This window comes from Lithobates pipiens, unplaced genomic scaffold, assembly GCF_037356315.1.
Source record: "Lithobates pipiens isolate NorthernLeopardFrog02 unplaced genomic scaffold, aLitPip1_a1.2 Scaffold_16, whole genome shotgun sequence".
Classification (NCBI taxonomy): domain Eukaryota; kingdom Metazoa; phylum Chordata; class Amphibia; order Anura; family Ranidae; genus Lithobates; species Lithobates pipiens.
In genome coordinates this window covers 167,446,232-167,463,682 of record NW_027507748.1, presented here as the reverse complement: position 1 = coordinate 167,463,682, position 17,451 = coordinate 167,446,232, and the positions used below count along the sequence as shown (strand labels likewise).

Genomic DNA, 17,451 nt, shown 5'->3' with positions numbered 1-17,451 from the left:
ACTATATTATTTTTTTTTTATATATTGATGTGTGAATATCATTGAGTGCTGCAGTCAGTTTTTTTTACTTTCTTTCCTTCTTTTAATTTGATTAATTTGGCAAGCAAATTATATAGCTATGGATCACATAGCTATATAATGTCCAACATGTGATACTGACTGGGGACCCAATGCTAATTGATGCCAGAATTGTGGAGTATATCCACTCAAGGCCACCAGTCCAGCATACTGTATATTAGCATTGGCCCATAGGGCAAATGCCCCTCCCCCCAAGCCCAGCTTTTACCTGGGAAAGAACTTTTTGTCAGGTTTTTATTTGGGCTAATGCTGCAGCAAAGCACTGTTTTCTGTAAATGGAAAAGCAATAGCACCTATGTAAGGTTACTATTACTGTCCATATACCCCTGTCTAAGTTACAACCATTTCCCACATTTCTTGTCTCAGGGACAAGAAGCGAGAAGAAAACCCAGTGGGGTCACAGAAATACCCTTGATAGAAATCATTTCCTTCCCCAAGTCTGTCCAAAACAAAAAAAAGAAAAATTTTGGCTAGGCATGATCTGTAATGGTTATAACTGGCAAAAATTATAGTTATTTTATACAGGTAGCTTTGATTTCTCAAAATCATCATCATGCACAAAAACTGATAATCTGCAACCCAAATCATTTCCATTGTCACAATCATTGCTGAATGCAAGTATTATTACATTAAAATATAATATCATTAGCAGCATATTCGGAATTTGAAAATCGTATATATGAAATATTTAATGCTTAGAGGGAGATGAGCGTGAAGTCTACACATGAGACATGGCTCTGGGATGTACTCAGGCTGAGAACACAGATGGCAGAAAGAGCCAAGAATAGAAGCCGTACATGATACACAAGTTCTCATTTGGGAAGGAGTTTCTTTGTTAGGTGACAAACAAATTACAGGCATATAAAAGAAGAATAGTCCTGGCTTTGTGATAATACAAATTGTATTGTACCATGGAAATGTCTCTTTACAACAGCACAGCTGATACTGCAATTTTCTTCTCAATGATTATACTTCAATGGACCACTGCATTATAGCAAATCAAAATAGTGTACACAGACTGTCATCCTTTGTGTTCAGAGCTGAATGTAGAGGAAAATGGGGGGCCACTAAGAAATGCACCACCCAGCATACTTTGTCATAATTGTTGACTTTGTATGACTTTGTCATAAATGATTTATTAAGACTGGCAAAAATGATCAGGGAGGTAGCAGCCTATGTATTAGCCTCTGGTTCTCAAAAATAAATTAATGCTTATACAGTAATGGTCCATGGTACCAATATAAGAAGACAATCCTATCTATCTAATCTATCTATTTATCTATCTTGTGAGGGTGTATAGTAGCATTTGCAATGAGTCCATGCTAGTTGGGAAATCTGTTTTAGGTCTTGGCAGCCCACTTTTATTTAAAAACAAAAGGTAAGTCCAACAAAATAAACAGTTGCCCTTGCAGGTGTTTCCACCATCAGTTCAAACATGAAAATAAATAATGCTCAGACTCTGGATTCTCTCTTACAGCACCACTGCTCAGGTCTCAAGCTTAGACCTATGGTTGGGTCCTTCAGACCACCTCACAGCACCCCTGTACTCATGTGTAACCTCTGCACGCTCAGCTCTCATAGCTTTTGCAGTTCCCAACTGCTATGGAACTCGGACTTGGGGCCTCCATCTGTTCTGTCACAGACTTTGCTTGCACTATGCAGACATGGCACCCCCTGGCTGCTCCCTTGTAGCCTCATGGTCTCCTAAGGAAGGTGGAGCCTTGAAACATTGTCAGAAACCATGAAATCAGACAGAGACAAAAGTACAGTTAAATCACACTTGTTTAATAATAAAAGTAAATAGAACAAAATATAGTTAAAACATAGCCAGAGTACAGGAACCGTAACGGACAGTCACACAAGCCAAACATGAAGGAGCCGGAGATGAGCGTAGTAAAACAGCAATCAGGATCTGGACCCAGAAGGGATGTCAGCCAAGCAAGTCTTTTAACAGGAATGCAGGAGAGCGTCTCTTTGATGTTGACTAAAGCAAAGGCAGAGATCCTCTGGGCTGGACGACTTATGTAGGCAGGACTGACGAGCAGGATATCATCAACAGCTTAGTAACTGTGGAGAGATAGGAGCTGACAATTAGACGACAGCTGAGCTGCCAGCTCAGAGAAGGAAGGGCTGAGCCCAGCCCAGGCAAACATGCCCAAACCTATGATTATAAAGGCAATTCTGCATACCCAGCCTACTGGTCTCCAGTAAGACCTGGACACAAGATTAGAGGCTTCTTCCATCCCAAAGCTCTCTGAAGTCTCCAGACTCCAGACCCTAATCCAAGAATCAAAAAACCTAAAGAGAGCTGCAAGAGCAACATGCACACCCTGGTTGCTCCCTTGTAGTTTCACAGTCTCCTCGAGGAAGACGAAACCTCAAACCATGCCAAGCCTATGATTATAAAGGCTGTCCAAATCTGCACACACAGCCTGCTGGTCTCCAGTAAGAAAAGACCTGGACACAAGATTAGAGGCTTCTTCCCTCCCAAAGCTCTCTGAAGTCTTCAAACTCCAGACCCTAAAGCGGAAATTGCAAAACCTGGAGAAAGCTGCAAGATAAACATGTACACACTGGCTGCTTTCTTGTAGCGCTACAGTCTCCTAGGGAAGGCAGAGCCCTATACCATGCCCAAGCCTATGATTATAAAGGCTGTGCAAACCTGTACACACAGCCTGCTGGTCTCTAATAAGATCTGGACACAAGATTAGAGGGTTCTTCCCTCTCAAAGCTCTTTGAAGCCTCTGGACTCCAGACCCTAATCCAGGAATTACAAGGAAAAACAATCTGGAAAAAGGTCACAGTTCACCATCGAGGGGTCAAGCATATAACTGAATTTGATAAATATGATGAGGCAGCGAAAATGCTGATAGAGAATAATGAGAGGACGAGGGCTTGATAGCAGTCATGACTTTTAAACAAGGTCAGGAAAGAATTCCATTTCCTTATTTGCTCCATCTTAAACAACAATTCCACTGTCATATCATGTAAAAATCAATTGGTGATTTGCCAATACGGGTATAGCACCTCAACTGTACTAAATTAAGTCATTTTGGTTTACACTTAATATGAGGTTTTTTTTTTATGATTGCTTTAGCTTATGAGTGGGACTGCAAATTCTTGTCACAAATTTTGTACAGTGCAGTAATCTTTGCAGCCTGTTTTCTGAGTTGCTGTTAAAGGAAATTGTATTGATTGTATTGCAGGCCTGTGAAAACTGTAAAGCCAGCCCAGTAATCTATTGGATATGCTGTAGATCTGATCTGTGGTGTGTGTGTGTGTGTGTGTGTGTGTGTATATATATATATATATATATATATATTGTAACCTGGGGGACAGGTAGGTGGTACAAAGCTCCCTGGGATGGGCAGTCTTTCAGGCACAGATACCAAATCCAGTGAGGTAGTGACAAACAGTGTGGTGTTTATTGGCGATATATACAAGTCTATAGGTGCTGTACAGTGTTTCAGAAAAAACACAGAACAAAAATAGTCAAACGAAAACCTAGCCATGTCTTGGCACTAACTACACAATATATACAGGCCCTAAATACCAGGCTGAGCAACAACCTACAGCTTGTCAGCTTCCACAGATACAGCTGCGGAACACAGTGTTGTCTGTGTTCCCCAGGCATAGATGAAGGCTGCCTGTCACAGGTGAGTTTAAATTGGCCTGGAGGAGAGGACCAAGATTCGAATTGGATCATGGATCAGAGATCCCTGAACGTGTATGGGAGGAGCCTGAGAGATGTATAAACTCTGAACAGGACTTTTCCTGGCTTTCTCTGGGACACCCTGCTACAATATATATATATATATATATATATATATATAATAAATAATAAATAAAATATTTATTAATCAATTATTCAAGAAATTACAAAATCAAATGCTTGAAGATGATTTCCATTTTGGGCTCACAAGCTTACACCCTTCATCAGATCAAAAGCCCGAAATGGAAATTATCTTCAAACATCTGATTATGTAATTTCTGGAATAGTTGATTTGATAAATATTTTAAGTGCAGCAATCCTATATATATATATATATATATAAAATATATACAGAATCTCACAAAAGTGAGTACAACCCTCACATTTTTGTAAATATTTTATTCTATCTTTTCATGTGACAATACTGAAGAAATTACACTTTGCTACAATATAAAGTAGTGAGTGTACAGCTTGTATATCAGTGTAAATTTGCTGTCCCCTCAAAATAACTCAACACACAGCAATTAAAGTCTAAACTGCTGGTAACAAAAGTGAGTACAACTGAAAATGTCCAAATTGGGCCCAATTAGCCATTATCTCTCCCCGGTGTCATGTGACTTGTTATGCCACGTGCACGCGATCGGATTATCTGGCGGACCAGAGTCTGTTGGACAACCCGCCCCTGTGTGGGCTTACGGTGGACTTTTTGTTCCCAAAAGTCCAGTGGACTTAGGCCGCGTACACACGCGCGGACTGTTCGCCCAACTTTGTCCGTCCAACAGTTTCGGCAAACAGTCCGCTCAAAATTAGCATGGACGGACATGCCCACACACGACGAACGAACAGTTTGCTGAAACCGTGCGCGATGACGTGAACGGCACGTACGACGGGACGAAAAATACGACGTCCTATACACTGCATTATAACTTTCGGCGTGTAAATCCTTTCTGAGCATGCGCGCAACTTTGTTTGACGAACAAGCCTACACACGAGCGGACTGTTCGGTGAAACAAGGTTTCAGCGGACAGTTTTTCGGAAATTCCGAAAAACCTTGTCCGTCAAACTGTCCGCTGAAACTGTCCGCTGAAAGCCCACACACGAGCGGACTGTCCGCCCAAACACTGTTCAGCGGACAAAGTTGGGCGAACAGTCCGCCCGTGTGTACGCGGCCTTAGAAAGAAGTCTTGACTCAAAATTGTCCGCCGGACTCTGCAGTCTGGCGGACAATCCGCCCGTCTGTGTGCTAGTCCGCCGGACTTTTCAAATGAACGGACTTGCCCACACACAGAGTAAAGTCCGTACATTTTGAATGTGGCTCCAGGTAGACGGAACTAGCGAAGGAAGTCAATGTCACCGCCTCCATCTGCGAGATTGACACCTCGCGAGCCCCCTCACCTGGTTTGGATTTAAAGGGGAACCTCTACGCCGAATAAAACGCAGTGGGGGTCCCTGCAAAGTCCATGGCGGACCCTTATTCGAGCACCCAGCATAGCCGGTCAGGAAAGGGGGTGGGGACGAGCGAGCGCTCCCCCTCCTGAGCCGTACCAGGCCACGTGCCCTCAACATGGGGGTGCTTTGGGGAAGACAGTGACAGCGACAGAAGACCGGGCCAACACTAGTAAAAGAGCTGGAAGAAGAAATCGGAGTCCTGGCAAGAAGAACCGAAGAGCGGGGACAAGACCCCCGAAGTCGGAAGAAGACCCCCGGATGGCGGCGGTGACGAAGGAGAAAGCCGGGCTCCTCTGCTAGTAAAAGAGATAGTAAAAGAGCAGAACACAGTGGAGGAGTCCGGCGAGAAGACCCCTGAAGACGGAAGAAGACCCCCGGAGCTGTCTAATAAAGTAATTTAAAAACCTGTGTTGTGTTTTTTTTATGTACACTTTTTTCCCCAGGTGAATGGGTAGGGGTACATCGTACCTCATACTCATTCACATAGGGTAGGGGGCCAGAATCTGGGGGCCCCCTTATTAAAGGGGGTCCCGGATTCTGATAAGCCCCCTGCCCGCAGACCTCGACAACCAACGGCCAGGGTTGTCGGGAAGAGGCCCTTGTCCTCATCAACATGGGGACAAGGTGCTTTGGGGTGGGGGGGGTCGCAGGGCCCCCCATTCCCCAAAGCATGACCCCATGTTGAGGGCATACGGCGTGGTACGGCTCAGGAGGGGGGGCACTCGCTCGTCCCCACCCCCTTTCCTGACCGGCCAGGCTGCGTGGTCAGATAAGGACTTTGGGGGGACCCCCACGCCGTTTTTTTCCGCGTAGGTGGTCCCTTTTAAATCCATACCACGCGACGGGGCTAGCAAGGTGTCAATCTCGCCGATGGAGGTGGCGACATTGACTTCCTTCACTAGTTCGGTCTACCTGGAGCCACGTTCAAAATGAACGGACTTTACTCCGTCTGTGGGCAAGTCCGTTCATTTCAAAAGTCCGGTGGACTCCTGCCATAGTCCGGTCGTGTGTGGGCAGGTCCGGTTGTTCAGAAAGTCCGGTGGACCTCCGATGCAAAGTCCGCCAGATAGTCTGATCGTGTGTACACGCCATTAATGTTACAAGGTCTCAGGTGTGAATGGGGAGCATGTGCGATAAATTTGGTGTTATCGTTCTCGCTCTATCATACTGTAAATGGTTGTTTTATCTTCTGTAGGGAAGTAGATGTATTCTGAAATGTTAAAACATTGAAGAGAAAATCAATGTCTATTCTTTCTCTTTTCCAGTTGACCGACCTGTCAGGGTATATGCAGATGGAATATTTGATCTTTTCCACTCAGGTCATGCAAGAGCCCTTATGCAAGCGAAAAACCTGTTTCCAAATAGTTACCTGCTGGTGGGAGGTAAGCTAAACACTGACATATGTAATATATATTAAAACTGATCTCCTAGCTTTTAGTGAAGCTTAAATAGTTAATTTGGACCAAGCTGGTCCAAAAAAAATATAACCTTCACTACTAGATGTACTTGCTGTGTATGCTGTATAACCTGTATGTAGCTGTGTTCCAGCAGCTGGATGAGAACTTCCTGTCCTGCTCCTGGAACAAAATCGAGTTGGGCTGAGCACTGCTCGGCCATTCACAGGAAACTTTATATTCTATGAATGGGTACAAAGCTTTCTTTGATTAGCTGAGGTGGAGAGGTGGGTGGATGATGTCACAATCTCTGATTTCAGAAGCAGCTTTGAATTTATTCATAGAGTACAAGGCTCCATGTGAATGGCCGAGCAGCCCTCAGCTTAGCTTGATTTTGTTCTGGGAGCTCGACAGGAAGTTCTCATCCCACTGCCAGAACACAGCACTGTATACTGTATATAGCTAAGGCTATAAAGTTATACATCACACACAATATGCAGATCTAGTAGTGAAGGTAATAGTTTGTTTGGGTCAGCTTGGTCCAAAAAAAATATTTAAATTTCCCTAAAAGCTGAAGATCCGCTTTGAAGAAGTCTCACTTCCATTTTTACTAATGTTTTTTGTTCCCCACAGGGCAAGATGCATGTTGAGTTTTAGACTTACTAGTCCTTAAAACATTCTGAGAAATAACTGCAGAATTTTTTTTCTAATGGTTCCTGTCAGTTTGCAGTGATGAGCTAACCCACAAGTACAAAGGTTTCACGGTAATGACTGAGAATGAGCGATATGAGGCTTTGCGTCACTGTCGCTATGTGGATGAAGTGATCACTGATGCCCCATGGACTCTAACACCAGAGTTCCTAGAGAAGCATAAGGTAAAATTGTTTATTTTAATAGAATAATACCTCAATTAATAAAAAGTGTGAAGAAAATTTAAAAACATGTAAGTGCAAAAGGTAATAAAACAAAAGTCCCCACGAAGAGGAGAAGGTAAATTGAGCCCCCTGATGACGTCACCTATGATTAAATATGTGGAGCAGAACCAAAACACACGCCACTGCGCATGTGCGAACCAGCCACCGCCATCTTGGTTTCTGTCAAACTGATTGTAAATGTGATACAAAGTGTCTGTATACTACCTGTCCATTGTAAGTGCATATACTTTATCAAAATGGCATACTCTACTGGTTTACACTATGGAATGTGTTTCTTTTTCATTTTATGACATCATTCCTATATTAAGTTTGATTTCACATTGATCTGTGGGAAATATAGCATTGTGGCTGTTTTGCAAAGTTCATGAGAGAGGTTGGAGGTCTCATGGAGTGTAAAATAAGTACTGTTTGACAATTCTTGATGAGGGGTCATCTAATTTTGGTAAGCCCCAGCTTTTTAAACACCAAGGTGGTTTGCGGTCTTTTTGCTGGAAAGCCCAGAGGCTGTTGGGATTCACATCAATTCTCTTGTCACACACAGAGAAGATTTATCATTATACCTTCTGGCTCCTCATTGGGACATTTGATTTATTACTTTTATGCACTTATAGATTTTTACACTTTTTAATCATTGTCACTTGTATGTTTATTATCTGAATGCAGCACTAATGTGATTTTTATAGCGCTGCACTGCTGTTTTTTATAATTTGTGAATAGCATGTATTAGTATATTGTGCCAGCTGCTATCAATTGATACACATTTTGGAGTCCTAGTGCGGTTTTCACTAGGTTTAGTTCACAATATCATCTCAATACCAGGTTCTTCTAATCCCTAAAACCAAGGTAAATTTTTCTAATTATACTTTTACCACTACTTTAGGAGCACTGAAGAAAATTTGCAAAGATTCACCAAGCACCTATTCCGTGCAGTATTCAAAATCTTTAATTTCAAAACCATTGTATCTGTTTGCTTGAACATCTGTCAGTGCAAAATGTCCAATACATTTATCATTGAATTTGAAGCATACTTTTTTTTACATTTACATGTTTTCAAGGTGCAAGGTTTAGATGAGTGCATTTACTATTTAAAAAGAAAGCAAGAACTGTACACTTTTCCCAATAAGGAAATGCACCACATCTTGTTGTCTTCATAAATCTCCAGCACAGTTCCTTTTTTAGTGAGCTACCGTATTTATCAATGCAGCCCATCAATGCAGCCTTATCAGTGCCCATCTGCAGCCTCACCATTGCCCATTAATGAAGCCTGATCAGTGCCCATCTGTAGCTTTACCATTGCCTATCTGCAGCCTCACAATTGCCCATCTGGAGCCTCGTCATTGCCTATCATTGCAACCTGATCAGTGCCCATCTGCAGCCTCACCAGTGCCCATCTGCAGCCTTGCTATTGCCCATCAATGCAGCCATATCAGTACCCATCTGCAGCCTCATCAGTGCCCATCAATACAGCTTCGCCATTGCCCATCATTGTATCCCAATCAGTGCCCATCTGCAGCCTCACCACTGCCCATCATTGCAGCCTCACCATTGCCCATCAATACAGCCTTATTAGTGCTCATTTGCAGCCTCACTAGCGCAAATCTGCAGCCTCATATTGCCCATCATTGCAGCCTGCTCAGTACCCATCTGCAGCCTCACCAGTGCCCATCTGCAGCCTCGTATTGCCCATCATTGCAGCCTGCTCAGCACCCATCTGCAGCCTCACCAGTGCCCCTAAATGTAGTCTGCTCAGTGGCAGTCCTTCCCTGCTTATAGCAGCGTATAACATGCACCCATGATTTGCCCCCTATTTTCAGGGGGGAAAAGTGCGTGTTATATGCCGATAAATACGGTAATTTGTATATTGATTTTGTAAAAAGAAGATTGGGATCTTGATTTTTGGCAAACCGAGAAACTTCTTTTCACTGATAAAGTAAAATCTTGGGGGGAAATCACTAAAGGGCAACTTTTTTGGTATTTTCTTTACAGTTCATTTGGAATTTTTTACAGTTACAAATTATATTTTGAATTCACTTATGTGTACTAATCAGTTACCTTTACTGCTTGCATGTTATAGTGTTGAATTTTCAGTATTTGCATGTAAAAGGTGTGTTGTTCGGTATTAGTGTGAGGAAGCTAGTTGTTAGTTAATTTAGACAGTGTATAATTCCCAATCCCCAATAAATTAGTGGGTACGATGCCCGGTGGGTGTGGAGATTGCACTCTGTGTACATCTTGCAGCATATATATACATTCTTCAATCATCTGATCGAGGGCGAAAACTGCTGTGAAAAATGTAAGCACAGTGTTTCCCTGGAGGCCCAGGTTCTGAATCTAGGTAAGCAACTGTCAACATTGAGAAGACTCTCCATACTAAAGGAGAGTTGGTATCTTGTGTCAGCAGGGGCCAGCAAAGAGGAGGCTCGAGATAAAGAGGGGAGGGGACCAGAGCAGAGTAGATGGGTGACCGTCAGGAAGGGTAGAGGGGAAAGCACCAGGGAGGGGCCGGTTCTGGGCTGGAACATCCCAATAAGTATACCTCGTTGTGTGACATTGGTGAAACCAATCACGGACCAGCACTGCTGAAGCAGAAGGAAGACCCTAGCTGCCTCCAGTGAGAGTGAGAGTAAAGCCAAGGTAATGTATAGACAGAGTCTGGTGATATGGAACTCAATTCAAATGCTGTGTACACACGATCAGATTTTCCAACAACAAAACCTTTAACTTTTGTTCGAAGGATGTTGGCTCAAACTTGTCTTGCATACACACGGTCACACAAATGTTGGCCAAAAATTCCGAACATGAGAACTCGGTGACGTACAACACGTATGACAAGCTGAGAAAAAGGACGTTCAATATCTAGTGTGGCTCCTTCTGCTTGATTCAGGGCATGCGTGAACTTTTGTACTACGGACCTGTGTACACACAATCGGACTTTCCGACAACAGGTTCTGTTGGGGGAAAATTTGAGAACTTGCTATCAAACATTTATTGGCGGAAATTCCAACAGCAATAGTTTGATGGAGCATACACACGGTCAGACTTTCCGACAACAAGCTCATATCGAACATTTCCCATTGAAAATCTGACCGTGTGTACTTGGCATTAGAAGAATAGAGAGGGCAATCTGTCACAAAGACCTGAATCGCCAAACTATATTTTTTCTACCAGGAGCTCAGGTTCCGCACATCATGAACCTGGTGGACAGATTACTGGGAGGGGCTGGGAAAGACCTGGCTGTCATGGTGCATGTTGGCACCAATAACAAAGTCAGAGGATGATGGAGTTTCCTAAAAAACGATTTTAGGCACTTAGGAGCTAAATTGAGGAAAAGGACCTCCAATTTGGTATTCTACTGGTACCTCCAGCCACACCAGGAAGGCAGCAGTAAATTAGGGAAGTAAAGAAGTGGCTGATGAGCTGGTGTAGAAAGTAGGGGTTTGGGTTCCCGGAGAACTGGGCCAACTTCTCAGTGGGTTACCAGTTATTTAGCAGGGACAGCCTGCACCTAAATGGGGAAGGAGAGGGAGAGAAGATAGCCAACAAGTTAGAGGGGATTTTAAACTAGGCTATGGGGGGGAGGGTCCAGAGGTAGATATAGTCAGCATGGAACAAATTCCAGAGGGTAGTATTGGGGGCATTACTGGTAGGTTGACTAAAGCACCTAAACCCAAAGTAAGTACAATAACAAGTCATATTTGCAACCTCAGAACACCTAATAAAGAGACAGTATGCGTCCAGACTAGATGGGATAACTAGAGCTACTGTTGTACGAGGAGGATTTAGATTTTGTGGGAATTTCAGAGACTTGGTTCAAGAGCTCTCATGCATGGCTGGCAACCATTCAAGGGTATTCCCTATATCTCAGGGATAGGGAGGGTAAAAAAGGGAGAGAGGTATGCCTGTATATCAAAAATTATGTACAAGTGAATGTGAGGGACGACATCACTAATGGAGCAAGGGAGGAGGTGGAATCCTTATGGGTAGAGCTACAAAGGGAGGAAACTAAGGGGAAAGTAATACTGGGAGTATGCTACAGGCCTCCTAACCAGAGGGGGAGGCGGACCTCCTATTACAGTTTGGATTAGCGGCAAGGAAGGGAAGTGTCATTATAGTGGGGATTTTAATTATCCAGACATAGACTGGGTAGAAGGAACCGCACATTCATCTAAAGCTCGCCATTTCCTAAATGTCTTGCAGGACAATTTCATGTCATATCATGTCAGATGATAAATGCACCAACAAGAAACACAGAGTTATTAGACCTACTGATTACCAACAATACAGACCTGATCAGGAATGTGGAAATACGGGGCAATTTAGGTAACAGCGATCACTGGCCAATTGGCTTCAGTATAAATCACACAAATAGGAAACATAAGGAGAATACAAGGACACTGAATTTCAAAACTGTCAACTTCCCTAAACTACGAACCTTGCTAGAAGGCATAAATTGGGATAAAATCTTAGGAACAAAGAACATGGAGGAGAGATGGGTTTGCTTTAAGAGCATATTAAATATGGGCATTAGCCAATGCATCCCATTGATGGCTTAACTCCAATGTAAAAATGCATATAAAAGCAAAGGAGAAGGCCTTCAAAAAATACAAGGTTGAGGGACCATCATCAGCATTCAGACGTTATAAAGAATGCAACAAGAAATGTAAGGGTGCACTAAGGACGGCTAAGATAGAACATGAAAGACACATAGCGGAGGAGAGCAAAAAAAATCCCAAGAAATTCTTTAAGTATCTAAACAGTAAAAAAGGGAGGACAGACCATATTGGCCCCATAAAGAATAAGGTAGGACATCTGTTTACAAAGGATGGGGACGTGGTGAAGGTATTGAATGTATTCTTCTCCTCAGTCTTCACAAGGGAATCAGGGGTGCTTCAGTAACCAAAACTGCAGTGTTTATCCTCATGACACATCACAGGAAGCAGCTCCATGGTTAACAGAGGACAGAATTAAAATTAGACTTGAGAAACTTAACATTAATAAATCACCGGGACCAGATGGCTTGCACCCGAGGGTACTTAAGGAACTCAGTCAAGCAATTGCCAGACCATTGTTCCTAATTTTTACTGACAGTCTACTGACTGGAATGGTACCAGCTGATTGGAGAAAACCCAATGCAGCGCCAATATTTAAAAAGGGCCCAAAATACATCCCTGGGAATTACAGACCAGTTAGCCTAACATCAATAGTATGTAAACTCTTGGAGGGGATGATAAGGGACTTTATACAAGATTTTAGTAATGAGAACGGTATCATTAGCAGTAATCAGCATGGATTCATGAAGAATCATTCTTGCCAAACCAATTTACTAACCTTCTATGAAGAGGGGAGTTGCCAGCTAGATAAAGGAAGGCCCGTAGACGTGGTGTATCTGGATTTTGCAAAAGCATTTGACACAGTTCCCCATAAATGTTTACTGTACAAAATAAGGTCCGTTGACATGGACCATAGGGTGAGTACATGGATTAAAAAGTGGCTACAAGGGCGAGTTCAGAGGGTGGTGATAAATGGGGAGTACTTGGAATGGTCAGGGGTGGGTATTGGGGTCCCCCAGGGTTCTGTGCTGGGACCAATCCTATTTAAAGCGGACCTCCACCCTGATGTGGAAGTTCCGCTCATCTGATCCCTCCCCCCCCCCCTCCGGTGCCACAATCGGCACCTTTCAGGGGGAAGGGGGGTGCAGATACCTGGATAATCCAGGTATCTGCACCCAGTTCCAGGACAAGATCGCCACAGACCGCCGCAGATGCCCCGCCCCCCGTTGTGTTCTGGGAAACACACAGTTCCCAGGACACAGCGGGGACCAGTAGAGACACGCAGCGCGACTCGCGCATGCGCAGTAGGGAACCGGGCAGTGAAGCCGCAATGCTTCACTTCCTGATTCCCTGACAGAGGATGGCGGCGGGGGCAGCAGAGAGACGAACAATTGCTCGTCATCTGCCGCCGACATCGCTGGACCCTGGGACAGGTAAGTGTCAATTTATTAAAAGTCAGCAGCTGCAATATTTGTAGCTGCTGGCTTTTAATATTTTTTTTAAAAGGTGCAGCTCCTCTTTAATTTGTTCATAAACGACCTGGAGGATGGGGTAAAAAGTTCAATCTCTGTATTTGCGGATTATACTAAGCTAAGAAGGGCAATAACTTCTCTGCAGGATGTGGAAACCTTGCAAAAAGATCTGAACAAATTAATGGGGTGGGCAACTACATGACAAATGAAGTTCAATGTAGAAAAATAAATAAAATAATGCATTTGGGTGGCAAAAATATGAGTGCAATCTATACACTGGGGGGGGGGGGGGGGGAGAGAACCTCTAGGGAAATCTAGGATGGAAAAGGACCTGGGGGTGCTAGTAGATGATAGGCTCAGCAATGGCATGCAATGTCAAGCTGCTGCTAACAAAGAGAATATTGGCATGCATTAAAAAGGTGATCAACTCCAGAGATGAAACAATAATTCTACTGCTCTACAAGACTCTGGTCCTGCCGCATCTAGAGTATGCTGTCCAGTTCTGGGCACCAGTCCTCAGGAAGGATGTACTGGAAATGATGCGAGTACAAAGAAGTGCAACAAAGCTAATAAAGGGTCTGGAGGATATTAGTGAGGAAAGGTTGCAAGCACTGAACTTATTCTCTCTGGAGAAGAGACGCTTGAGAGGGGATATGATTTCAATATACAAATACCATACTGGTGACCCCACAATTGGGATAAAACTTTTTTGCAGAAGGGAGTTTAACAAGACTCTGGCCACTCATTAAAACTAGAAGAAAAGAGGTTTAACCTTAAACTACGTAGAGGGTTCTTTACTGTAAGAGTGGCAAGGATGTGGAATTCCCTTCCACAGGCGGTGGTCTCAGCGGGGGGCATTGATAGTTTCAAGAAACTATTAGATAAGCGCCTGAATGACCACAACATACAGGGATACACAATGTAATACTGACATATAATCACACACATAGGTTGGACTTGATTGTCTTTTTTCAACCTCACCAACTATGTAACTATGTAAGATTGCCTGTGAAGCGCTGAGATCGCAGCTTCATAAACTGGCCGTTAGTGTGTCAGTCAATGAGGATTCTCTGTGTGTGGAGATCATCAGTGGGAGAATTCAAACACTTCTCCCTCGATTATCTCTGTTTTATAAACTGTTTATGGACTGTGATCAGCGGCAAACCTGGGGATTACCGCTGCTCACTGCTTCATGAACGGACACCTCAGCGTGTAGGGGCTTGTAGTAAGCAACACAGAGTTTAAGGGTTGTTGTATTGCAGAGTTCAGAGGCCAGAAGGAAGAAACGCATAGTGCAAAGGTCAGTAGTACCTAATGCACAATGCAGGGTCATATATAACACACAGTGCAGTGTTTGTGAGTGACACTGAGTGTAGTGGAAAGTAATATTGAATGTGTAGGGGTCAGTAGAATCTAATGTGAAGTGCAGAAATACTACTCAGTTAGTATGCGCTTTGCAGTCTATGGCACCCAGCTAGCATGAGCTCAGCAGTTATGAACTCTGAAAATGATAGCCCCCAGTTCATAGGAGCTCTAGGTACTATTACATTCAGCTTACATGAATTACAAAATACAATACCTGATTCTAAATTACTAAATTGTTACCACTAGTGACACTGGCTGGGCCAGCAGTATGAATTTTGCATCGTCATCCTGGCCGTTAGGACAGCTCCATACTGTGTGGTGCCCTATTCCCAGGTACAGGACTGGAGCCCCAGCCCCCACCCAGCCATGAATAACACTGGAATAAATTCTGGTTATGTCGATGAACAGAACATGCAAGAATAGCAGTGGTGAAGCAGCATACAGTAGTGGTGTTACATCGCTCAGCAGCCAAGATTGTGATCTACAGCTCCGCTACTCCTGTAATCCTCATTGATCAGTCTGCGCTCATCATCGTGACACCCTATAAAGGGGTGGCTGAATGCCTCCCTGTTTACATGGAGATGGACACTCAGCAATAAGGAATCCCGAACCCTGATCATGCGACAGCTGTAGCGGAGCCTGAGACCATAGCAAGGGGAGAAAGTCCTGATCGAAACACACCTCGGGGGCGTTGCTGCTTCACATGGTCATGAAATCAATGCCTCATTTACATGTCCAGACTCAGACTGGGGCATGTCTGCGCCCCTCTAAATGTTGCGTCGGGTGACTGCACCCCCCCCACCCACCCCATGCTACTTCATTGCTACTCCACTGATGATATTTATAATTCTGTTAATGTTATGAATTTCATAAAAGAAAAATTAAAGCAACTCTGTTGCAAAAATAAAACAGCCAATAAGAGCAGCCTCTGAAAAAAGGATAATTAATATACACCTCTGCTGCTGCACTGGCTGCCATATTACTGTCTCTGCTGGCCAAGCTCCACTGCCCCCTCTTCCTTACGTAATCTTTTATGTAACAGACAAGGCAAGGGTTTGTGGGGAATACTATTGAGCAGGGATCAACAAACTTCTCCACACTTTGGGGGTCTATTTATATATATAAAAAAAAATTCTTTACTAATAGCACAATTGTTCACGCAGTCATCACAAACAATCTCCATAATATGTCTGATATGTTTATTTTCTATGATCATAAGCTCCATTTAATGGCCATAATGTGGTACTTTCCGTTATTGAGATATTTCTGGAAAATATCATATTATGTCCACTAGACATAGTGCTCGGATAAGGGTCTGCTATGGACTTTGGGGGGACCTCCGTGCCGTTTTTACGGTGTAGGTGTTCCCCTTTAAATCCATACCAGGTGATGGGGCTAGCAAGGTGTCAGTCTCGCTGATGGAGGCGGCAACATTGACTTCCTTCGCTAGTCCCGTCTACCTGGAATCACGTTAAAAATGACGGCATTACTTTCATTCATCCTGGACACCACTCTAACTGCTAAACTTCTGGCTATATTACACTGATCATAGTGGATCACGTGCTGTACACCTCCTGCATTCACAAAATGTTTTGCATTCATTTCACAGGAGGGAAGAGGGTGACATTCACCCACACCTCCTCCATTCACAGAACACCTTGTATTCTGTGGAAAGAACGCAAGATGTTTTGTGAATGGAGGTTTACAGCAAGCGACCCACTATGATCAGGCCTGTAAAATTCTGTTCTGGAAGTTCAGCAGTTATAGTGGCGTGTGTCCAGGTTGAATTCGTTTTTTTACTACATGTAGCGGCAACTAAATGCAGCAGCCTACTTTGATCATTTCATGTCTACATGCATTCACTCCATTGTTGAAAGCACATTGTTGCACAGGACCAGCATGCGTGGCAACAATGAACTCCGTCTGCATGTCTGCACAACCGCTTGTTTCCACCAAAAGTGCATGTGATAAGGAGACAAAACACAGCACAACTGTAACCCCATAACACAAAATGTTTGAACACAACTCTGGAAACAGAAATTACCTGTTATAACTTATATGAGATTTTAGTCATCTAGAGCTGGGGTTGATAGGCCATTGATCATGATCGACCGGTCGACTGTGAGGAGCCAACAGGTGGATTGTGACCAAGGCTCTGCCTTCCCATTCCTCAGCCGCTTTCATGTTAACTGCAGAGTGGAGAGCGGGAGGCAGCATAGTGCTGGATGGAGGGCAGGAGCTGCTTCAGTGATTGGTTGCTAGGCGGTCCTAGTAACCAATCAGCAGATTATTATGAACTCCGGCAGCTCCTGCTCCCACCTTCCACCCAGCACTCTACTGTCTCCTGACCTCTACTCTGCCATACACACTCTGGCAGGTAGGAAGTGCTACCTACACACAGCACTGTATGCATGTGGAGGGGGGGGGGATGTGAAGGGGACATCAGACACTACAGTGGGGGGGGGGGATTGTGATGAGAAATGGACAGAGAACACT

The 17,451-nt window shown here is 43.8% G+C and overlaps 1 protein-coding gene across 2 annotated transcripts in view; it reads left to right on the top strand.

The window, feature by feature from the left end:
- PCYT1B (phosphate cytidylyltransferase 1B, choline) overlaps nucleotides 1–17,451 on the top strand; it is a 102,838-nt gene that overhangs the window by 52,768 nt on the left and 32,619 nt on the right. For both annotated transcript variants that reach the window (XM_077480770.1, XM_077480769.1), the window contains exons 3-4: nucleotides 6,505–6,621; nucleotides 7,357–7,508. In XM_077480770.1, coding sequence (XP_077336896.1) covers nucleotides 6,505–6,621; nucleotides 7,357–7,508 — 269 coding nt within the window. The remainder of the gene's footprint in view (nucleotides 1–6,504; nucleotides 6,622–7,356; nucleotides 7,509–17,451) is intronic.